General features: G+C 51.7%; 1 protein-coding gene across 1 annotated transcript in view; it reads left to right on the plus strand.

Annotated features, from left to right (window-relative positions):
* The window catches only part of LOC310664350 (coronin-7-like), a 103754-nt gene that overhangs the window by 76894 nt on the left and 3214 nt on the right, over positions 1 to 23646 (plus strand). The window contains 16 exon segments of the mRNA XM_083413392.1: positions 7693 to 7747; positions 9568 to 9625; positions 10391 to 10536; positions 10642 to 10737; positions 12215 to 12343; positions 14005 to 14131; positions 14332 to 14507; positions 15937 to 16045; positions 16264 to 16350; positions 17052 to 17194; positions 17992 to 18096; positions 18436 to 18521; positions 19460 to 19598; positions 20885 to 20974; positions 21665 to 21781; positions 23230 to 23365. Of these exon segments, the coding sequence (XP_083269518.1) occupies positions 7693 to 7747; positions 9568 to 9625; positions 10391 to 10536; positions 10642 to 10737; positions 12215 to 12343; positions 14005 to 14131; positions 14332 to 14507; positions 15937 to 16045; positions 16264 to 16350; positions 17052 to 17194; positions 17992 to 18096; positions 18436 to 18521; positions 19460 to 19598; positions 20885 to 20974; positions 21665 to 21781; positions 23230 to 23365 (1799 nt within the window).

Genomic DNA, 23646 nt, shown 5'->3' on the forward strand with positions numbered 1-23646 from the left:
CACACACACACACAATAAACTCCCCACAAAAACACACACACAGTTCTGGTTGGCCAGTGCCAGCGCTTTGCACGTGCCCAGAGGGCTTCTGGCTGGCACGCCCTACTGCGGCTTCTTGGCGGTTGTATCTGCAGGTGGGGTGCCCAGGTAGCTTCTCCCTATAGCTCTTTTCTGCCACGTACTGCGGTAAAGAAGAATAGGCAAAAGAGGTGCCTGACTCACAGACGGAACAAGGAACTGGGTCTTAGACAAAAGGTGTCAGGCAAGTGGCTGGCACAGAAATAATCGCTCCTTCCTCCCTCACCCAGCTGGTTTTGACCTTGTGTGTTTGTGTGTGAGAGGGGGGCCCTGCTATGTCTCCCCTGCCAACAGGGTCTGCTTTTCCCTGGTTAGGTGATGATCTGCCACCTTCTTCCTTCGTGCTGCATCCAGGGAGCGGGCACTGTGGGGCAGGACCCCCCCTCTTGCTCCAGGCCCTACTATTCCCCCCTCCGGGCACAGCCCCTCTGCCAGCGAAGCCTGGCATAGCCGCTTCCCGGCTTGCTCTCCGGTGGGGCTGAGCACTAAACTGGGGTGTGTGCTTCCCTTCTGGTCTTTTGCACCTTCTCTGCCTCCCCCCCCCCACCTGCTGGAAACTGAAGCCCCTGCGTGGACCTGGCAGCTGAGACCACAACCATGAGGCTGGGGGGATCCTGCTCCCCCTGCCCTCCAGTCAGGTGGGGGGTCTCTGCTGTTTGTCCCAGGCCAGTGGTTATTTGGGGGACTTTGGACTAAACATCAGGAGTTTTTTGTTTATTATTATTATTATTATTATTATTATTATTATTATTATTATCAACAAAATATTAAAATACAGTAGTCCGTTAAACATTAAAAGCTTCCCTAAACAGGCCTGCCTTCAGATGTCTTCTAAAAGTCTGGTAGTTGTTCTTCTCTTTGACATCTGGTGGGCGGGCGTTCCACAGGGTGGGTGCCACCACTGAGAAGGCCCTCTGCCTGGCTCCCTGTAACCTCACATCTCGCAGGGAGGGAACCGCCAGAAGGCCCTTGGCACTGGACCTCAATGTCTGGGTAGAACGATGGGGGTGGAGACGCTCCTTCAGGTATACTGGACCGAGGCCATTTAGGGCTTTCAAGGTCAGCACCAACACTTTGAATTGTGCTCAGAAACGTGCTGGGAGCAAATGTAGGTCTTTCAAGACCCACCACTCTCGGCGGTGCTCCCAGTCTAGCTGCTGCATTCTGGATTAGTTGTGTTTCCGGGTCACCTTCAAAGGTAGCCCCACATAGAGTGCATGGCAGTAGTCCAAGCAGGAGATAACTAGAGCATGCACCACTCTGGCGAGACAGTCCGCGGGCAGGTAGGGTCTCATCCTGCGTACCAGATGGAGCTGGTAGACAGCCATCCTGGACACAGAATTGAGTCCAAAATGACTCCCAGGCTGTGCCCCTTGTCCTTCAGGGGCACACTTGCCCCATTCAGGACCAGGGAGTCCCCCACACCTGCCTGCCTCCTGTCCCCCCAAAACAGTACTTCTGTCTTGTCAGGATTCAACGCCAATCTGTTAGCCACCATCCATCCTCCAACTGCCTCCAGACACTCACACAGGACCTTCACCGCCTTCATTGATTCTGATTTGAAAGAGAGGTAGAGCTGGGTATCATCCGCATATTGATGGACACCCAACCCAAACCCCCTGATGATCTCTCCCAGTGGCTGCATGTAGATGTTGAAAAGCATGGGGGAGAGGACAGAACCCTGAGGCACCCCACAACTTTCTGATGGCAAGAGGAAGATGGCAGACTCCTTCCTTGGAGGTTTCTAAGCAGAGTTGGGATGGCCGTCTGTCGTGGATGCTTTAGTGGTAATTTCTGCAAGGCAGGGGGCTGGGATGGATGACCCCCAGGGTGCCTTCCAGGTCCACCATTCTATGGCTCCATGGAGCAGGCAGGCGCAGTAGAAGAGGACACACCATTTCTTGGGTGCTGCTCCTCGTGGGGCAGTGCTGGGCCTTTGCCCCATCTCTCCCACTTGTCTCCTGGTCCACACGCCTCCCCCCTTTGAGGGAAGACCCCTTTCCTGACCCCTTCGTCCAAATAAAGAACCAGCCCTTCCAGCCAGCTTAGCCCAGCAGTTCCATCGACCAACGCATAGCTTGCATCCTGCAATCGCCCACAGTGGTTTGAAACCTGTGGGCGCTGCCTGGCTTCCCCCGCCCAGCTCAGTCACCCTCCGAGACACCCAGGCTCCCGAAGCGTCTCTGGATGCGCCCTGGTGCCAGCCGCCACACCCAGCCTCGTGCCGGGATGGTCCCGCAGCCAGCCAGGCGTGCTGCCTCTCAGAGGCGCTTCTGCCGCCAGGTGGGAAGACCAGCCGAGCCTGTTTGTGGGGAGGAGGCCCAGCTGAGACCGGTTGAGCCGACTCCAGGGCTCTGGCCATGATCCTGACTCATGCAGGGAGAGGACACGAAGCAACGCTCCACAGCTCGTCTTTCTCCTCCTCTCTGCCTCGCCTTTGGGTCTCCCACTTGCGGCAGAGGCTTCAGGGCCTCTTCTGCTTTGGCTCCAAAGGTTCCTCCAGAAGAAGGGGATGGGTCTTCTTGTGGGTGCCAGGAGCTTCCTGGGAGAGACCCCCCCCCCCAAGTCTCTGCCTGCTTGTCGCAGGACCCTTCCCATGCCCTGAGTCTGTTGTAAAAACAATCTGCCCTTTTCCCCTTATGGGGTATCCAAGAGCCCATATAGAGTCCTTATGTAGGTTCCCTATTGGTAGGAGAAAATAACAGAGGCCAAGCATAGAATATTGAGAAGCAAAGCAGCTCGTAAGCCTGATCTTTATTAACTGTTGCAACAGGGTGCTCTCCTCACACACAGGAAAGGAGGAGGAACCCCAAACAAAGGTGTGCCCGTCCTTATATAGACATTTTAAATTGCCCACCCTGGAGTCCAAGAACACCCCCAGAAACATCATACATACATCACAGAAGGGGTGTACCTCAAGACCACCCCCCAGACACATCATACCTACATCACAGAAAGTGCGGTCTACAGCAGAAATCTGAGTGCTTTGTTTACCTCCTGTTTGGCAGGTTACCTGTTAATGCTCACTTGATTGGATACCCTGGGGTGCTTGACAAGTCTGGCCAGTTTTTTGTAAGGATAAATACTTAGTTCCTGAGTCTGGCCACAGGCTCACCCTGTTCGTACACAGGCATGGGGAGGCTTTTCCGTTTTCCTTTGACTTTGCAGAGAAAACATTTGGTCAGCTTGGGAGCCAAAAATGGTTTCAGGTCAGTCTTCCTGTGCTGATCTATGTATGTGCTTGGTTGGTACATTTATGAACATTTAACATATATCTAAGAACTTAAAATTCTTATCACAAGCCCTTGGCTCATTAACTGGGGCTCCCTCGACTTGTCTCCCTTTGGGGCATTCTCCATCTTTGATGGGTTCCCCCATTGAGCTGCCTCTGGGAGTGACATGAGCAGCCTCTGGGTCTCCTAAGCCCAGCCAGGCAGCCGGGGTCCCGTCTGATTTGGAGAAGGCCAAACCCCAGGCAGCTGGAAAAGGGGTGCGGGGGGCGAGCAAGGGAGACTTCCTTGCATCCCAAAACGAGAGACAAAAATAGCCTTCCTAGGTCAGACCACAATAGCTGCCCTCTTTGGGCGAAGGCTGGCCTCCTGGGAATTTTGCCACCCCGGGTGAGGGCCTGGGCTCCACTTCCTCCTCCAGCGCCCTTGCGAGCGTGGGAAGGCCAGCTACCTGCAGAAAGGGGAGGCTGGCAGTGCCAGGGCAGCGTTGGGCCGCAGCCTCTGTCAGCCTTGAGGTTGTATATTACAGGAGGCTGACATGGGAAGCCATAAACCGGAGGCAGGGAGGGGGAGGTGCCCAGAGCTGTTCTCACAGTCCTGCGGAGCAGCCAGGGCAGGGAGGGCGCCATCGATCAGTACGGATAGGGGATAGCTCAGTAGAGCATGGGACTATTAATCTTGGGGTCGTGGGTTCGAGTCCCTCGCTGCACAAAAAGATTCCTGCACGGCAAGGGGTTGGACTAGATTACCCTCGGGGTCCCTTCCAACTCTGCAATCGAATCCTGTGAATCGAATCCTAATTCCCAGCAAACTAGTGTTTGGAGGCCTGTAGCCTCCAACAGTGGAGGTAGCCATCTGGACTCGTAAGAATTCTAAGGTGTCATAAATAAAATGAAGGCTCATACATAAACCATAGGAGCCATCTTGACTCTTCATGACCCCAAATATTCATCTGCAGAAGGAAATACCTTGGGAAAACCTCTCCCAATGGTTCTTTTCACTTTCAAATCCTACAATTCCTGTCTTACAGGCTTATTTGTGTATGAATAGGGTGGGCCTGGGACGTGGGTGGCGCTGTGGGTTAAACCACAGAGCCTAGGACTTGCTGATCAGAAGGTCGTGGTTCAAATCCCCGCGACAGGGTGAGCTCCTGTTGCTCGGTCCCAGCTCCTACCAACCTAGCAGTTCGAAAGCACCTCAAAGTGCAAGTAGATAAATAGGTACCGCTCTGGCGGGAAGGTAAACAGCGTTTCTGTGCACTGCTCTGGTTCGCCAGAAGCGGCTTAGTCCTGCTGGCCACATGACCCGGAAGCTGTGTCGCCGGCTCCCTCGGCCAATAAAGCGAGATGAGCGCCCCAACCCCAGAGTCGGCCACGACTGGACCTAATGGTCAGGGGTCCCTTTACCTTTACCTAGGGTGGGCCTGTGACCTGGATCCAAGAACCATCTCAAAAGAATGGCCAGACTGCCCAGTACAGTGGACATTCGGGTTGCGAACGTGATTCTTGTGGGAGGCATGTTGGCAACCCGCAGCATTCGCAACCCACAGTGCCGCGTCTGCATATGCGTGGGTTGAAATTCGGTGCTTCTGCGCATGTGCAAAGCATGATTTAGTGTTTCTGTGCATGCGCGAACGCCGAAACCCAGAAGTAGCCTGTTCCGGTACTTCTGGGTTTGGTAGAGTGCACAACACGAAAACGTGCAACCTGAAGCGTCTGTAACCCGAGGTATGACAGCAATGCAATCAGCAAAACATTTATCAGGTACCTTGACAGACAGGAGAGAATATTGCTTACAGTATTTTGTTTATCCTTTGTAATAATTAACGTCTTTCCTCTTGTCTAACCTCTCTGTTTATTAGATTTATTTATACATCTGTCGGGAGATTTGTGTTTTCTATATCAATTTTGAGATAATCATTGAATATTGATCAATCTTTGTTGACTCTTTGTGTGGCGTTTCCTCTTTATCTCCCAGATAATTTTGCAAGCTGGGAGTACTCAATCACTTTTTCTAACCAGTCAGTTTTCGTGGGAATGTTATTACTTTTCCAGTTTTTGGCGATTAGAATCCTAGCTGCGGTGGTCGCCTATACATAAATATAGGTCGGGCAGTTTTTTAAATTTCTTGTGACATAATACCAAGTAAAAAAGCCTCATTTGCGACTGCTGCTGGTTCTGGAGCAGAAATGAGGATTCAGCTTGCAGGAAAAGTCCATTCTTCTGCCAGTCCTGAATCTTCTAATGTTCAGCCTCATTGGATGTTAGTGTTGTAAACAGTAAAAATCTGCCCCTTTTCCCTTATGGGGTATCCAAGAGCCCATATAGAGTCCTTACGTGGGTTCCCTATCGGTAGGAGAAAATAACAGAGGACAACCAGAGAATATTGAGAAGCAAAGCACCTCATAAGCCTGATCTTTATTGATCTGTTGCAACAGGGTCCTCACTCGCCACACGCAGGAGGGAGGAGGACCCAGAACAAAGGTGTGTCCGCCCTTACAGAGACATTTTAAATTGCCCGCCTTGGAGTCCAAGACCACCCCCAGACACATCATACCTACATCACAGAAGGGGCGGTCTACAACAGAAATCTGAGTGCGTTGTTTATCTCCTGTCTGGCAGGTTACCTATTAATGCTTACTTGATTGGATACCCTGGGGAGCCTGGCCAGTCTTTTGTAATGATGAATACTTAGTTCCTGAGCCAGGTCACAGGCTCACCCTATTCAAACACAGACATACCCTTAAGACAGGAAAAGACAATGGGGAGGCTTTTCCATTTTCCTTTGACCTTGCAGAGAAAACATTTGCTCAGTTTGGGAATCAAAAATGGTTTCGGGTCGGTCTTCCTGTGCTCATCTATGTATGTGCTTGCTTGGTACATTTATGAACATCTAATATATATCTAAGACCTTAAAATTCTTATCACAATAGGAAGAAGAAACCTCTCTGTCCACTTTCCTCTGGCCACACGTTGTTTTATGAACTGCTCCTGTCCTGTTCCCTCTTCCCCGCTCATCCTTTCAGCCTTCCTTTTCGGAATCTTCCCCCGCCCTCCAATATCCTCTCCTCTTCCTCTCCCCCAACGTCCCCATTGCCAAATTCTCTTGGAGAGTCGTTGCCGCGCTACTGAAACAGGAGATAAATTGCGCTGGGCGATGCTTGCATTGGCGGAAGGTTCTCATGGAGCCACAGAACTAAATGTGCAGAATCCTCTGGCCCAGAATGGACTGGATTCACTGGCAGGATTCAAATAGACTTTCACAATTTCATTTGAGTAACGGATATTTCAGAGGAATGATAAGGGGTTTTATTTTTGTGTGGGAAAAGCAGGATACGATAATAACTCAGCAGAGGGGGAGGTGAGGGACGTCCAGAGGAGGGGAGGGAGAATAATTGTAAATAACATGCTGAAGGAGATTTGTATCATTAATTGTTATAAAATTCAATATATATATATATAGAGAGAGAGAGAGAGAGAGAGAGAATCATCTAGCCCATGACAGGAATCATAGTGGAAAGCTATCGGTTTGTTATTTCTTGTTTTTATTATGTATTTAGTGTTTTACCTTGTATTATTATTATTATTATTATTATTATTATTTAGATTTATATACCGCCCTTCATCCAAAGATCCCAGGGTGATCCACAAGATAAAAACATGAGATAAAAGCACCAATAAATAGTTAAAACCAAAACAAAACAATACCCCGCCTTCCCATAGACACATCTAAAAGGCTGTAGAATATTGATCAGCCCAAGGCCTCTTTGAAGAGGAACATTTTCGCCTGTCGCCTAAAGATATATAATGCAGGCACCGGGTGAGCTTTCCTGGGAGAGCATCCCACAAGCAGAAGCCACAAGAAGAAAAGGATTGCCCTGAAATCCATGAATGAAAGGTGGTATACTACTACTACTAAGGGACGCAGGTGGCTCTGTGGGTTAAACCACTGAACCTAAGGCTTGCCGATCAGAAGGTCGGCAGTTCAAATCTCCGCGACAGGGTGAGCTCCTGTTGTTTGGTCCCTGCTCCTGCCCACCTAGCAGTTTGAAAGCACACCAGCGCAAGTAGATCAATAGGTACGGCTCCGGCGGGAAGGTAAACTGCATTTCCGTGTGCTGCTCTGGTTCGCTAGAAGCAGCTCAGTCATGCTGGCCACATGACCCAGAAAAACTGTCTGCAGACAAACGCCAGCTCCCTTGGCCAGTAAAGCGAGATGAGCGCCGCAACCCCAGAGTCGTCTGCCACTGGACCTAACAGTCAGGGGTCCCTTTACCTTTACTACTACTACTAATAATAATAATAGTACTTGTGCCCAAACCCAGCCACTGCTCTTTGTTTGTCCTCTCCTCTCAGAGGTGACCTTTTTTGTGTTTGTGTTGCAGGGCCCTGATCCCGCTCTTTGACCCCAACACCGGCCTCCTCGTCCTGGCAGGGAAGGTAAGCGCTCGCCCCTTGCTCTCCTGGGTCTGCTGCCTCTTCCCTCCTCCCTGGGGAGGCCAAGGAAGGCAGTTCGCATTATGGTCTTAACAAAAGTGAAATATTTAGGAATCTGGTTGACATTAAAAAATATTAATTTGCTTAAGGATAATTATGAAACCACATGGAAGGAAATCAAGAAGGATTTGGAAATATGGGACAGATTAAAGTTGTCATTTTCTGGCAGAATATCAAAAATGAATGTACTACCCAGAATGTTATTTCTATTTCAAACTATTCCAGTGATCAAAGGGACAAAACAATTTAAAGAGTGGCAAAAAGTATTATCAAGAGTCATCTAGCGGGGGGGGGGGGGGGAAACCTAGGATAAAATTCAAATTGTTAATAGATAAAAAAAGAAAGAGGTGGATTCGCCATGCCAGATTTGAAACTCTATTATGAAGTGTCATGTCTCTGCTGGTTAAAGGAATGGATAATGTTGGAAAATACAGACCTTCTGGACTTGGAAGGTCATGATAATAGATTTGGGTGGCATTCTTACCTTTGGTTTGATAAAGTGAAAGTACATAAAGGTTTCCTGAATCATGTGATTAGAAGGTCAATTTATGATGTATGGGGAAGAAATAAAAAATTATTGGAAAAGAAAACACCATGGTGGATTTCACCCACTGAGGTACTGACGGTTAAAAAATAAAATATGGAGGGAAGGTGGGCTACATATGAAGAGATACTGATGGAAACCGAACAAGGTCTAAAACTTAAGCCATATGATCAAATTGAAGGTTTACTTACAGGTTGGTTGCAATATCATCAAGTGAATGATATATTTAATGGAGATAAGAGGAAGGCTGGTTTTGAAAATAAAAAATCAAGATTCCAAATTGAACCGTTGGAAGGCGTCAGAAGTAAATTATTATCCAAGATGTGCAATTTGTTGTTAGAATGGTTTACTAAAGAAGAGGAAGTGAAAGAAGTCATGATAAAATGGGCATTAGATTATGGGTATAACATTGAGTGTGATTCATGCATAAGATTGTGGAATGAAAATTTAAAATTTACAGCATTTATGGCATTAAAAGAAAAGGTAATGAAGATGATGTACAGATGGTATTTGACACCAGTAAACGTAGCTAAAATGTATAGAACGAGAGAGAAAACATGCTGGAAATGCAAAGAATCAGACGGTAACTTTTATCATACGTGGTGGACCTGTGACAAAGTAAAAACATTCTGGGAAATGATCTATAATGAACTAAAAAAGATGTTTAGATACACCTTCCCCGAAAAACCGGAAGCATTTTTGCTAGGTTTGATGGGAGAGGAAATTGCAAAGATAGACCAAAGACTATTTATGTACGCCACAGTGGCAGCGAGAATGTTATTGGCCCCAAAGTGGAAGTTACAGGAGGTAGCTACCATTGCTGAGTGGCAGGCGAAGATGATGGACTTTGCCGAACTGGCCAGACTGACTTGCAGGATCTGAGCCCAGGACTATCAGAAATTCCAAAGGGACTGGAGTAAATTTATTGCATATTTGTATAACAACTGTAAAAACTTGAGGACACAAGCAGGATAGAAATAAATCCTACAATGTGGACAATAGGTTAAAGATGTAAATTGCACGATTGGATTTGAAATGGAAAACCTGGAAGTCGTATGTTCGGCAGAGCAGAGAGGTTTTGTGTTTGATATCGTCGTGTTGTAACGTTGAAAATGTTATTTAAGGAGGAAAATAATAAAAATATATTGGGGGGGGGGGGAGGAAGGCAGTTTGCAGGGGAAGAAGCCAGGATTTGCTCAGTCTGGCCCTTTTCTTCCAGGGGGAAAACGTCCTCTTCTGCTATGAGGTGCTGCCCAGCCAGCCAGCCCTGGCAGAAGGTGAGCATCTGAGACCCTCTCCAGAGGTTTGGGCTCCTGGCTCAGGCGCTGCTCTTCCTGGCCCTGGAGAGAGTTGGGCATCTGGCCTGGCCCCTTGTGTGCCCTCCCTGGCCTGAGAGAGGGGGGAAAGCCATGGGGAAGGAAAACCGTGGCCCGAGAACATCCCTGGCTCAACCCCCAATGGCAGCACCTCCAGCAGGGCTGAGCCCATAACCCTAGAGAGTCAGGGTTGCTGCTTGTCAGTGCAGGCAGTGCCAAGCTGGGTGGGCCTTCTGTGACTGTCAGCAGAAAGCAGACCCCAACCTTCCTCCTGCCCGGGTCTGACTCTGCAGGTTCCCGGTGGTGCCCTGCTCCCCACGTCCTTCCCCACAGCTGCCGAGGGAGGGGTTGGGAGCAGAGAGAGCAAGTTGGCACTGGCAGAGGGGCCACCTCCCGGGCAAAAAAAGGCTCTGCTGTTTGCAGACGTGGCACCTCCAGGGACTCAACCCCTGCTCTGCCTTTGGCTTCCACTTCTTGGGCGAGTAGCCAGCTGCCGGGCATCCCATGTGTGAGCATTGTGCCAGGGCCTGTTATTGGGCACCCTCAAGTGCCAAAGAAGAGGACTGCCAGTTCAGGGTCCTGAAAGTCTCTCTCTACTCCGCCTTGCTGGCTGGTAGTATGATGACAAGCCCCACTTTGGAGAGACGGCTGCCTCTGGGCTGCCTTCTCAGGAGCCGCCCTTGGGCACCTGTCGCCACTCTCTCTTTCTCTCTCCCTTTTGCCCAGTCAACCAGTGCCTGACAGACACCAAGTCCCAGGGTGTTGCCCAGGTGCCCAAACTCGCCCTGGACGTCATGGGCTGCGAGGTGATGCGGGTCCTGCAGCTGAGCGAAGCTGGCATTGCCCCCATCAGCTATGTGGTGCCCCGGAAGGTAAACGGGCAGCGTTGGGGCATTGGTGGGCAGGATAAGAAGGGACGGGTGGCCGGGCCTGGAGGTGGCCAGTCCCACGGGGCTCACTCACAGCCTGTCCTTCAGTCCACACAGGAGTTCCACAAAGACTTGTTCCCCGACTGCGCAGGAAACGTCCCTGCGGCCTCCGCGCAGGCCTGGTGGTCCGGAGACAACAGCCAGGTGAGTGCCCTTGTCTGCCCGCCCACCCCTTGCCCACCAGGTGACTGGCGATGGCTGCTCTGGGCTGGAAGAAAAGGCTCCCTGCCCCACAACAACAACCCTGAAAGCCTCTCCAGCTCCTCTAGACCCGGGGATGTCCTCTGCTGGCCTGACCGAGTCTTCCAGGCGGCACCTCAGGAGGCTTCAGAGGCCGGGCAGTGCCCTCCGTGCCCCCCTGCCAGGCCCTGAGAGGTCTCTGCTTCTGTGCCCAGGGGCTCTTTCTGCCAAGTTCCCCCTCAGCTGTGCCTGAAACTTGGGGGCAGTGTTAGAAACGGGAGTAGAAAAGCTATTTGCCACCTGGCTCCTGGAACACAGATTGCCTTTTCCACCCCCCGGCCAGCTGCAGTTTCTAATTATTTTTCCGAAACCCATGAACTAATAAACAATTTGCATCAGTAACACATTGTTGATACATCGTTTTTAATAGGAATTCTTAATTGGACACCGCAAGCATAAATGGGCTCAGCCCCTGCAATTGTGGCCAAAACCATAAGTCATTTGAGTAATTAATATTTACAAATGCCGGCCTGTGTGTTTGTGTATGTATATACATGGATGCCGGTATCTGTAAATATTAATCACTCAAATGACTTATGGTTTTGGCCACAATTGCAGGGGCCAAGCCCCATGTTATTGCATATGTTATATAAAGTATTGTGCTAGATTTGAACTTGTGTGTTTGGGGTGGCATTTCTCTCTCAGCGCCAGCAGCGGTCAGGTTGACCTCAGTCGCTGGATGCGGCTCCAAGACTTCTCCATCATACAATTCCCCGTCACAAAATGCACCTGGCGCCCGGCTAATTTTGAACCCTTTTGGGGAGGGAGAGGGGCTTTGAGGAGCTGCTTCTCAGAATGATTAAGGTTTTAAATGATAATTTTAGGTTATATTTTAGTGATCAATATTTAGTATATTTATTTTTTTAACTGCCAATATATTGGAATTGTCTCTGTTATACCCAATAGCAATTCAATGTACAGTGGTACCTCAGGTTAAATACTTAATTCGTTCCGGAGGTCCGTACTTAACCTGAAACTCTTCTTAACCTGAAGCACCACTTTAGCTAATGGGGCCTTCTGCTGCCGCTGCGCTGCTGGAACACGATTTCTGTTCTCATCCTGAAGCGAAGTTCTTAACCCGAGGTACTATTTCTGGGTTAGTGGAGTCTGTAACCTGAAGCGTCTGTAACCTGAAGCGTATGTAACCTGAGGTACCATTGTATCCCTGTTGTGTTTTATGATTTTCCTGATATTGTAAGTGAGCCAGAACTGGTCTGTGACCGTAATAATAAAATTCTACCATTCAGGAGCTGCTTCTGAAGCCTGGATAGGCAGCCCCCGTTGCCCCCCAGCCTCCGTGGCCCCATCTAGGAGACCTTCTGCCTCTGGTTCTCTCTCCCAGCTGCTGACGGCTCCCTCTTCCTCCTCCTCCTCCTCTCAGGTGGGGAAGATCAGCCTCCATCCTGCCCAAAGGCCCAGCAAGGCCTTCATCTCTCCCTGCCTCCAGGAGCACCAAACCCCCGACCTCTCCGCCCAGCCAGGGCCAGGGGACCAGACCGAGGACCCGGAGGTGAGAGTGAGAGCCCCCAAACCCCTGGCAAGACAGTCCTGCTGCTCCCCCCGACATCTCCATCCATAGTTACTTGTGCAGGAAGTTGTGGTTTCTCCTCTGCAAGCGGCTGAGCTAGATGACTCTATGGGTCCCCTGCAGATCCACAGTTTGGAGGTTCCAAGGCTAGATGGTTCTTCCCTGCTCTGGACGGCTGGGCAATGCAGACACAAAGATGCTCCCGGGAAGACAAGCCTAGTGCATTTTGGAAGGTGCCACCACTGCCTCCCTGGCCTCCTGGCACCTGTGCTCATGCCAGCTGCAGGCTTGGAAGCCAGGGGCCAGGGTGGGAATAATAATAATAATAATAATAATAATAATAATAATAATAATAATAATAATTTTTTATTTATACCTCACCCATCTGGCTGGGTTTCTCCAGCCACTCTGGGCGGCTTCCAAAAGAATATTAAAATACTGTGATACATCAAACATTAAAAGCTTCTCTAAACAGGGCTGCCTTCAGATGTCTTCTAAAAGTCTGGTAGTTGTTGTTCTCTTTGACATCTGGTGGGAGGGCGTTCCACAGGGCGGGTGCCACCACTGAGAAGGCCCTCTGCCCAGTTCCCTGTGACTTAGCTTCTCACAGTGAGGGAACTGCCAGAAGGCCCTTGGCGCTGGACCTCAGTGTCCGGGCTGAACGATGGGGGAGGAGACGCTCCTTCAGGTCTACTGGACCGAGACTGAGGGGTGGGGTTGAGCCCCAGGCAAAGACCAAGGCCCTGCAGAGTCCTTTCCAGAGGGGATCCTCTGGCTTCTGGACCTCTCCAGAGCTCTCTTGACCAGGGGCGGGGCCAGCCAGGCCAGGATGCTTGCCTCCTCCCACTCAGCCACCCTACAGCTGGGAGAGAGGCGGCGGGCAGACCGTTTGAGGCAGTGCGGAGCCTGCGGGCACCCAAGCCACCGCGTCACTCCCAGGAGAGATGTGTGGCTCGGGCGCACTGCAGGCACCGTGGTGAGTGCCGCCTGGCATTTTGTCACCCCCCTCAGAGGTGACACCTGGGGCGGACCGCCCCCACCACACACCCCTTCCTCCGCCCCTGCTCCTGACAACCCTCTGCCCGGCTCCTTCTCCCCTAAGAACTTAAGAAGAGTCAGGCCAGTGCCCCATCTAATTGGATTATCTAATTGATTTTTTATTTTTGAATTTTATTGTTATTCGTGTTTTTATACTGTATTTTATGCTGCTTTTATAGTTAAGTGTTTTAAATTTGTTGTTAGCCACCCTGAGCATGGTTTTTGAACCTGGAAGGGCGGGGTATAAATAAATAATAATAATTATTATTATTATCATTATTATTATTATTATTATTATTATTATTATTTAGTCCAGTATCCTGTTCTCACAGTGGCCAGCCAGATTTCCAGCAAGTAGGATCTGAGCACAAGAGTCTTCTCCCCTCTTGGGGTTTCCAGAAACTGGGGTTCAAAAGCATCGCTTCCTCCTCTGACTGGGAGGAGGAGCAGAGGGTAGCCACTGTGGCCACGAGCGATCGATAGCCATTCCCAGCATCTCCAGAGCCCAGGGCGTTTGCTAGTCCAGGAGCACCGTGGATCTTATATGACTGAAAGGGACAGCCCCCTGCAATGCTCTGAGGCTTGCTCTCTCTCCCCTCTCCCAGGCTGGCAGCCCCCTCTCGTCCCCCACCAGCTCCCTGACGTCTCCCTCTGGTGCCACAACACCCTCCCTCTCGGCCACCAGCGGCTTTGCCTCCAGCCCCAGCCAGCGGTCCCTGCAGAGCATTCTGGGTAAGATTCCTGCCACCCACCTCCCAGGTGGGACCCACAACCTGTGCCGCTCGGAGGGAGTTTGGGGGGCACCTGGCAAACCCCCTCTCCCCACCGCGCTGCCGGCGCACAGAGGTGGTTCTGCGTTTTCCACCAGGGAGGGGGGAGAGGGTGTCCCTCCCTATCTCCTGCCCCCCTGTCACCCGCCTCTTTGCCCCCAGGACCCAGCTCGGGGTTCCGCCACATCCAGGGGGCTGTGCTTCACCGCAGCACCCACATCACCAACCTCCGGGGGCTGAACCTGACCACGCCAGGGGAGTGCGACGGCTTCTGCGCCAACCGGCAGCGTGTGGCCATCCCACTGCTCTCTGCCGGAGGGCAGGTGGCTGTCTTGGAGGTAAGGGGACCGTGACAGAAGAGGCGCCTTTCAGGGGCAGCTGCCCAGCCGGATGCCCGCCTGCATTGGCAGAGCCTCATAGGGGAAGCTCCCCCCCCCCCCCGCAGGCTCCACTGCTAATCGCCATCCTCGCATGCGCGAGGCTCAGCCTTCAGGAACGGCTGCATAGGACCCAGGGGAGCGGCTGCCAGTCAGAGTGGGCAACACTGGGTTGATGCCCCACTGCTCTGGCTGGGTGGCAGGCAGCTTCCAATGCCTTCCATCTTTGGTCCTGGGCTCTTTGGTTCCTGAGAGCACCAGCACCCGCCAGCTTGCGCTCTGTAGGAATGTTGTTGGTAGTAGGAGAGGATATTAATTTTATTTTTTATTTTTTATTACCAACAATCAAAACACAAACAGTGAAAACAAACAGTGAAACCCACCAGGTGGCTGATACATTGGGTATACATAATCAATAATAACATATTCAAATCAACCATATGTACAATTCTATGTACCTTAACACTCCTCCCTCCACAAGGTTTATTTAATTTGTAACATTTTAATTGCCCCAATTTGTTCAAACCTGCCCAAATAATTCAATATCTTCTCAAACCAATCCTCCTCCTCCTCACTGACCTTAAACCCTTTCATTTTATGTATCTTCACAGTTAAAATGAAAAGGTTTAAGGTCAGTGAGAAGGAGGAGGATTGGTTTGAGAAGATATTGAATTATTTGGGCAGGTTTGAACAATATTGATTAAATATTATCCTTCCTCACTCACGCTAGTGAGTTACATGTGGCAGAGCTCGTTCCCCCTTTTACACAGCAAGCAGCTAGTTGCAGATTCCTTTTAATAGTTAAGCAATCCAATCCGGCATGCCCAGATTGGAGTATATTCCTGGTAAGACCCCTTTGATTCCCTCCTAAAAGAAATAAAGACACAAGAGTCTTCCTTATAAGTAATGAAAAGTTTACTCACATTCAGTTCACGGTTGGATCCCTGAAGGCAGGCTTTAGCCTGTAGTTACAGATAAAGTGTGGCTTAAATCCATATAAGGATCGGCCCATGTGCTGCTGGCCAGCAGACAGCATCAGGACCAGTGGCCAAAATGCAAGAGAGGAGCATCAAGAGAGGAAGAGGGCTGGGTGACTGGACCTTTTGTGGGGTCTGCAAGGGTCCCGCCCACCTACCTGGTCACACGCAGGGGGACGATACTCCAGACCAGGTGTAACAGGAAGTTCAACTGGCTGGATCAACACCCCCCTGTCTGTGTCCACTCTAGGCAGACAAGGAATGTTGTATTTGACTGCTCCAATGGAGTACATCGCATACCCACTGGAGCGGCAGAAGTGGGGTGCCCATGAAGGCCCCCGTCTTGGGGGGAGGGCAGAGGAGAGCGCCCCCCACCTGCCTTTCTCGGAGACTCACCCTGCCCTCCTCCCCAGCTCTCCAAGCCAGGCCGCCTCCCGGACACATCGCTCCCCACCATCCAGAACGGGACGCCCGTCTCCGACCTGTGCTGGGACCCCTTTGACCTGCAGCGCCTGGCGATTGGTATGTGACCCACACACACACACCCAGAGCAGCCACTGGGGTTCCTGCGGGAATTCCCGAAGCGAGACTGCTCCGGAGCCCTGCGCTCTTGCCTTCCTGCATTGTCTGGGCTCAGGTCCCGGGCCGGGCATCAGGGTGGAGGGTTCTCTGCAGCCAGGGTCGCCCTCAGCATGGCACGATGGGCTCTCACACTTGCCCCCTTGTTTCCTCTGGCGCAGCTGGAGAAGACGCCAGGATCCGGCTGTGGAGGGTGGAGGAGGGAGGTCTGCAGAAGACAATCCTGGAGCCTGAATTGGTTCTACAAGGTGAAACTCCCCCTGCCCCGATTTTCTGTTTTCTGTTTTTAATTTTTTATTCATTTTTCATTTTCATTCATTACATACATCTCAAATTCTTAACATTTACTATATATTCCTTCCTCCCTCCCCTCCAAGACTTCCCCCAACTTGCATTTCTGGTTTGTTTCTATTTTCACCCACTTTGCTATCTCTTAACAGGAACGGTTATTAATAACATAAAAATAAAATTAAATACCTCATCTTATTTCACTATCTTCCAAACATTTCCTGATGCTAATAATGTGGATGTTTATTTAAATCCTGCCATCAAGTCTATTGCCTTTCTTTGTTTCTGCAAATATAAGATGAATGGTTCCCAATCTTTTTCAAAGTCTCTGTTGTCTTTTCCTGTCATTTTTGCCAGTTCTGCATAGTTCATCAGCTTCTCTTGCCATTGTTCTTTAGTTGGTATTTCTCCAGTCTTCCAGTTTTGTGCAATCAACATTCTTGCTGCTGTAGTGGCATACGTAAATAAAGTCCTCATTTCTTTTGGTATGTCTTGACCTAAAATACCTAATAAAAAGGCTTCTGGTTTTTTTAAACATTTTCTTCAATTCATTGTATATCATGTCACTGCCTGGCTTTTCTCTCCCTTGGTCCTCTGGCCTGAGGGGGTTTGGCCAGCTTAGAGCCCAGCTAGCAGGCGTCTTCTCCCCCCCCCCCCCCAGGCCACACGGAGAAGATCTACTCCATCCAGTTCCACCCCCTGGCTGCGGACATCCTGGCTTCCTCATCCTATGACATGAGCGTCCGGATCTGGGACCTGCGTTCTGGCGGGGAGGTGCTGAGGCTGGAGGGACACAGGGACCAGGTAGGAAGGCCCAGCAAGCATCTTGGCTCCCTCCCTTTCTGCAAGGGGGGGGCAGCAGAATCAGCAGAGGGAGGTCTCAGCCCCCTCCATGCGCCACCAGTTCATACCAGACAGCCCCCCCCCTTGGTGACTTTACCCCCATTTGCATACTTATCAGCCACAATTTTATATTTAAAAAGCATTTCCAGGTGGTGTTGCAGTGTATGAGAATAAAATCAGCAAAGGAGTCTGTAAAAATAATAATTCTAAGCGGCTAGAAAGGAACGTTAATACAGCGGAACCTCAGTTTTTGAGTGTCTCGGAAGCCGAACGATTCAGAACCCAAACGCCGAAAACCCGGAAGTGAATGCTTCCGTTTTCAAACGCACCTCGGAAGTCAAACGTCTTCCGAGTTGCGTTTCTCCATTTTCTCGATGGAATTTGCCGGCCGGCCGTTGCACCTTGGTCGTCAAACATTTCAGAAGTCAAACAGTCTTCCGGAATGGATTGTGTTCAACAGCCGAGGTTCCACTGTATTACAAAGGCCTGTCTAAAATGAAGTAAATTTTTCAAAAGGCATCTGCACAGAGGGAGGAAAGGAGGGTTCCTGCCTCACCCTCTAGTGGCAGGGAGTTCCACAGGGCACAGCCTGCCATGTTAAAATGAAAGCCAGCCGAGACTGGGAGTCATGAGGAGAGGCGCCAGAAGTGCCCTTCAGAGGAAGCTGGACCTGGAGGGAGCCCCCTGCCTGGTGCCCAAGGATTGGGACTGGCCCAGCCCTCCAGAGTGAGGAGACTGACCTCTTGGGGGCCTTTCAGATCTTCAGCTTGGCCTGGAGCCCCGACGGACGCCGCCTGGCCACCGTCTGCAAGGATGGCCGAGTGAGGGTCTACGAGCCCCGAAAAGCTTCCCAGCCCCTGCAGGTGAGTCGAGGGGATACTTGGCAGGAAGAGATGAGCAGAGATGAGGAGGGGGAGAGGAGGAAGAAGGCCTCTTATTCAGGAACGGGGGGGGGGGCATGTTCTCCCTGCTGCCAGTCAGTGCAGGCAATGCTGGGGTGGGTGGACCGATATTGTGACTCTGTGTGAGGCAGTTTCCCAGGGAGGGGGGGCTTGGCGGAGAAGCAGGTGGCCTCACCCCAGGGAGAGTCCCAAGGGTCAGCTCTGGAGGGCCCTGTTGGCAGCCACTGTTTCCTGTCTTGGGGGGCCACCTAGAGAGAAGCCATGGCCCCTGCTCTCTGAGGCATCCGTCTCTCTTCACAGGAGGGCCCAGGGCCCGAAGGTGGACGGGGCGCTCGCATCGTCTGGGTTTGCGGAGGCAAATACCTGCTAGTGTCGGGCTTTGACAGGTAATAATAATAATAATAATAATAATAATAATAATAATAATAATAATTTATTATTTGTACCCCGCCCATCTGGCTGAGTTTCCCCAGCCACATCGACTCTCATTCATATAACAACAACAACAACAACATTTTTTTATTTATATCCCGCCCTCCCCAGACGAAGCCGTGCTCAGAGCGGCTTACAACAATAAAAGCAACACAGCATTCTAAAATCAATTCATTCTAAAATCAATTCAAATTAATGGCAACCATTGGGCTAGCGTTCTGTGAGGATTACCAAAGGAGGGGGTCGGACTGTGCCTTGGCCAAAGGCCTGGTGGAACAGCTCTGTCTTGCAGGCGCTGCCAAAAGATGTCAAGTCCCGCAGGGCCCTAGTCTCTTGTGACAGAGCGTTCCACCAGATCGGAGCCACAGCCGAAAAAGCCCTGGCTCTGGCTGAGACCAGCCTAACCTCCCTGTGGCCTGGGACCTCCAAGATGTTTTTGTTTGAAGACCGTCAGGTCCTCTGTGGGACATAACAGAAGAGTTGGTACCATAGGTATGAGGGTCCTAGGCCGTATAGGGCTTTAAAGGTTAAAACCAGCATCTTAAACCTGACCCTGTACTCCACTGGGAGCCAGTGCAGCTGGTATAGCACTGGGTGAATGTGATCCCGTGGCAAGGACCCCATAAGGAGCCTCGCCGCGGCATTCTGCACCCGCTGGAGTTTCTGGGTCAGTCTCAAGGGCAGCCCCACGTAGAGCGAGTTACAATAATCCAGTCTGGAGGTGACCGTTGCATGGATCACTGTGGCTAGGTCGGGGCGAGAGAGGTAAGGAGCCAACTGCTTAGCTTGGCGGAGATGAAAAAATGCCGGCTTTCCCCTCCTTCCAATGCTGCCTCCCAGGAGCCCCAGCCGGCCCCGATCCCAGCAGCATCTCCTCCTCCTCCTCCCGCAGCCGCAGCGAGCGACAGCTCTCCCTCCACCCGGCGGAGTCTCTGGGGCCACCGGTGGCCACGGTCGGCCTTGATGTCTCGCCGTCCACCCTCATCCCCTTCTACGACGCAGACACAGGCGTGGTCTTCCTCACGGGCAAGGTGAGCGGGGGGCCCTGGGCCTGATCCTCCGGGAGCAGCAGCAGCAGAAATGGCCTGCAGGGTCAGGCTGGGGGTGAAGATGCTGAACCCCATAGTGGCAGTGCGGAGGTGCTGCGTTCCACTTCCAGTGCAGGGGAATAGGGGGCCAGTCTGCAACCGGGCAGACTTAGAGCATCTCTCTGGCCGACAGGAAAGGGGGCAAGGCAAGGAAGTGTGTGTGGGGGGGGGGGAGGTGTTGTTTGTTGCTGAAGTCAGCAGTTGCTGCCCCCCACCAGGGGCTGGGCTGGGCGAGCAGCCTTGCTCTTTCCTTTTTCTCTTTCCTTTCCTTGCAATCGTTTTTATTTTCATTTCTAATATGCAACAAGTGGGACGTGGGTGGCGCTGTGGGTTAAACCACAGGGCCTAGGACTTGCTGATCAGAAGGTTGGCGGTTCGAATCCCCACAACGGGGTGAGTTCCCGTTGCTCGGTCCCTGCTCCTGCCAACCTAGCAGTTCAAAAGCACGTCAAAGTGCAAGTAGATAAATAGGTACAGCTCCAGCGGGAAGGTAAATGGCGTTTCTGTGCACTGCTCTGGTTCGCCAGAAGCGGCTTAGTCATGCTGGCCACATGACCCGGAAGCTGTATACCCGCTCCCTCAGGCAATAAAGCGAGATGAGAGCCACAACCCCAGAGTCGGCCATGACTGGACCTAATGGTCAGGGGGTCCCTTTACCTTTTTAATATGCAACAAGCAATAACAACAACAAAGGGAAAATATCAAAGCAAGAAGGGGGAAGGAAGGAAGGAAGGAAGGAAGGAAGGAAGGAAGGAAGGAAGGCCGGTCTTGAGGAGAGAGGAGGGACTGGGTGGAATTTCCAAAAACAGCATTCTATTTCCAGACGGTGGTCCTTCATAAGCACATGAGCCAAGGAGGTTTTTTCCATAGGAGCCTCGACGGAAGGGCGGCTTCAACGCATTTGCTTAAATGGGTGCCAAACTTTAGAAAACCCGTTCTTTGTTTTTCGGGTAGCACAGGGTCTGTTTTGCTCACTTTCCAGATCTGGGGGTGGGAAGAGTCATGCCAGTCTCCTGGCGCTGAGTCCCGGAGGGGCTTGGCCACCATGAGCCCAGCTGGGTGAATAGCCCTTCTGACCCTGAGGCCAGCCCAGGCGCCCCCTTTCTAGGTACCTTCCCTGCCCCCATTCCTTCTGACTCAGATCCCAGACCACCCCCCTCTTGCTCAGGGAAGGCAGGCTGCCCCCCCCCCCCGCCCTTCAAAGCCTCTTCTCTCTGCCGCATGTTTAGGGTGACACCAGGGTGTACATCTACGAGGTGGTCCCAGAGGCACCCTTCTTCCTGGAGTGCAACAGCTTTCCGTCCAGTGATCCCCATAAGGTAAGGTGGCAGCGGTGTGTGGGGGGGGGGGATCTGGGCAGCAGTTATGTCCCTGGGAGAGATGGAGCCACGCGCAGTAAGGGAAGTCACCCCCCTTTGGCCCGGGGGAGTCTTGTTTGATTCAGTCCACCTCTCTGGGCTTTCCTCTGCAGCCATGAGGGCTATGGCTTGGTTCCTTAAAAAAGGGAAAGAATGTGGGTTTGCAAGATTTGGAGGTGAGGAGAAAATGCCCGCAGAACAGCTGTCAGTGAAACCTCCTGGCTCAGGTGGGGAGGACCCCTGAATTTGGAGTGGGGGCCAGGGAAACGCAGGGGTGGCAGACAGAATGAGCCGGAATCCAGCAGCCTCTTGAGCTGTTACTGGGAATGCCAAGGCATCCGTCCCTGTGACCAACCAGAACTGCGTCCTGTGGGGCAGGCAAGTTCCAGGGGGCTGACGACTCCTCTCTGCCCCCTTTTCCGGTCTGCAAAACCTGCTTCTGGTCTGCCCTCTTGTGGTTGTTCTGGGCAGAGCACTTGTGGAGTTACTAGAGTAACAACCCCAAGGGTTGAGTGTGACGTGGCGGGTGCCCAGATGTGCCCCCTGCTCCACTTCCAAAGGCCCTGGGAGGGCAGAGGGCGTTGCTGTGCCCTTGCAGCCGTGCTCTGGGAAAGGTGTCCCCGCAAGGTCCTGACCTCTTGACTTCCGCAGGGCTACCAGTTCCTGCCCAAGACGGAGTGCGACGTTCGGGAAGTGGAGATTGCCAGAGCCCTGCGCCTCCGCCAGACCTCCATTGAGCCCGTGGCCTTCCGGGTGCCCCGGGTGAAGGTAGGGTACTGGGCCTCTTGGTCTCTGGCAGGGGAGGAGGAGGAGGGAAGGCTCGGAGTATAGAGGCAGCACCGTGAAAGGTCTTGTCACCTTCTCCGAACAATGCCCTGCCCCTTTGCCCTGCCCACCCCCAGCCACAACGGCACCCCAAGCTGGCATCTCGGCAAGCTTCCCAGAGTGGCCCCGCTCCTTTTCGGAACAGGCCCAGCCGGGCGAGGATTTGCAGTCAGACCTGAGTGTCTCAGCGTCCATCGCTGGGCAGGGACCAAAAGGAAGAGAGACAAATTACTCACTCCTGGCTATCCCAGCTAGGAGCCACGCAGAGCCCTCTCCTCATCCTCCAGGAATTTGCCCAATCTTTTAAAGCCATCTAACTTCCTGGGCATCCCTGCCTCTTGTGGGAGGGAGTTCCACAGATTCAGGGCAGATAAAAGGAAGTACTGCTTCACCTGGCACAAAGGTGAAGTGAAGGAAATAAGGCAGGAGTTGGTAATGCAGGTGAGCTGCGCACAGGTGAGCTGCAAGCAAGCTGCCGGCCAGCTCTGTGGAGGCTCCTTTTATTGACACAATATGCAAACCCAGGCAGGCAGATACATTTTGGGCTGTGACCTTTACACATCTTCCAGTCCCGAGATCGTGGGGTGGTACAAAGTTATTTTGGCACCTGCTTCCACCGCATCATTTCCTCCTTGCACAATGTACAGTGGTGCCTCGCAAGACGAAATTAATTCGTTCTGTGAGTTTTTTCGTTATACGAGTTTTTTTGTCTTGCGAAGCACTGCTGTGTATTGACGGTTTCCCGTAGGAAGGCATTGGCGGTTTAAAAAAAAAGGCGCAAGACGTTTCATCTTGCGAAGCAAGTCCATAGGGAAATTCGTCTTGCGAAGCAACTCAGAAAACGAAAAACTCTTTCATCTTGCGAGTTTTTCGTCTTCCGAGGCATTCGTCTTGCGAGTTACAACTGTATGATGAAGGAGACAAAGGTCACAGACAGGACACTGCAGACTATCGAGATGGCAAAAGGTTAGACAGAGGGCAAGATGTTCAGATGTTCAGACAGCTGTGGCTTTATCTATGGGGGCAGTGTGCCCCACACCCCAAGTCACGCTTGCAGGCAGCTGAGGCTGCCCGCGAGCGGGGAGTGTGCTCCACACCCAGTGATCATTCCTACACACAGGGAAACTATGGAAGCAGCTGCCCCAGGAGGCATTGGTGGCGCCCCACCCTGGATGGCTTTAAGCAGCCCTCCCCTCCATTATTTTGTCTCGTCCTCTTTTAAAGTCAGGGATCATCATCGCCCCCTCCGGTGGGAGGGAGTTCCACAGGTTAGGCTCTGCACGAATGAATCCTTTCTCTCTCCCGAACCTTCCCACCATGTGGGGTGCGCAGGCTGAGTGACCCACGGACTGATGCCCTCTGTGCTTCTGTCCTGCCCCTTCTCCCCACAGAAAGAGTTCTTCCAGGACGACCTCTATCCTCCCACGGAGGTGTGGTGGGAACCAGCCCTGTCGGCCGCTGCCTGGCTGGGCGGCTCTGATGGTCAGCACCGCAAGGTCAGCCTCCGGCCAAAAGACATGACCCCAGGTATGTGGCAGGGGGCGAGGGGGAGCGCATCAGTGGGGTGTGTGTGTGTACTGTTGCAGAGAGTTCAGGGTTTATAGAATCATAGTGTTGTAGAGTTGGAAAGGACCCCTAGAATCATCTATTTATTTATTTTTTAAAATTTTATTGGAAGTTTTATTTACAACATAACATAAACCCCCAACCCCCCAACACAGAAATCCACCCTCATTAAACGTGAACATAACAAACAATGAGCATAACATACAACAACACAAACAACCAAATAAAAGACTTCCTTTATC

This window comes from Podarcis tiliguerta, assembly GCF_965153285.1.
Source record: "Podarcis tiliguerta genome assembly, chromosome: 14".
In the NCBI taxonomy this organism is placed as follows: Eukaryota; Metazoa; Chordata; class Lepidosauria; order Squamata; family Lacertidae; genus Podarcis; species Podarcis tiliguerta.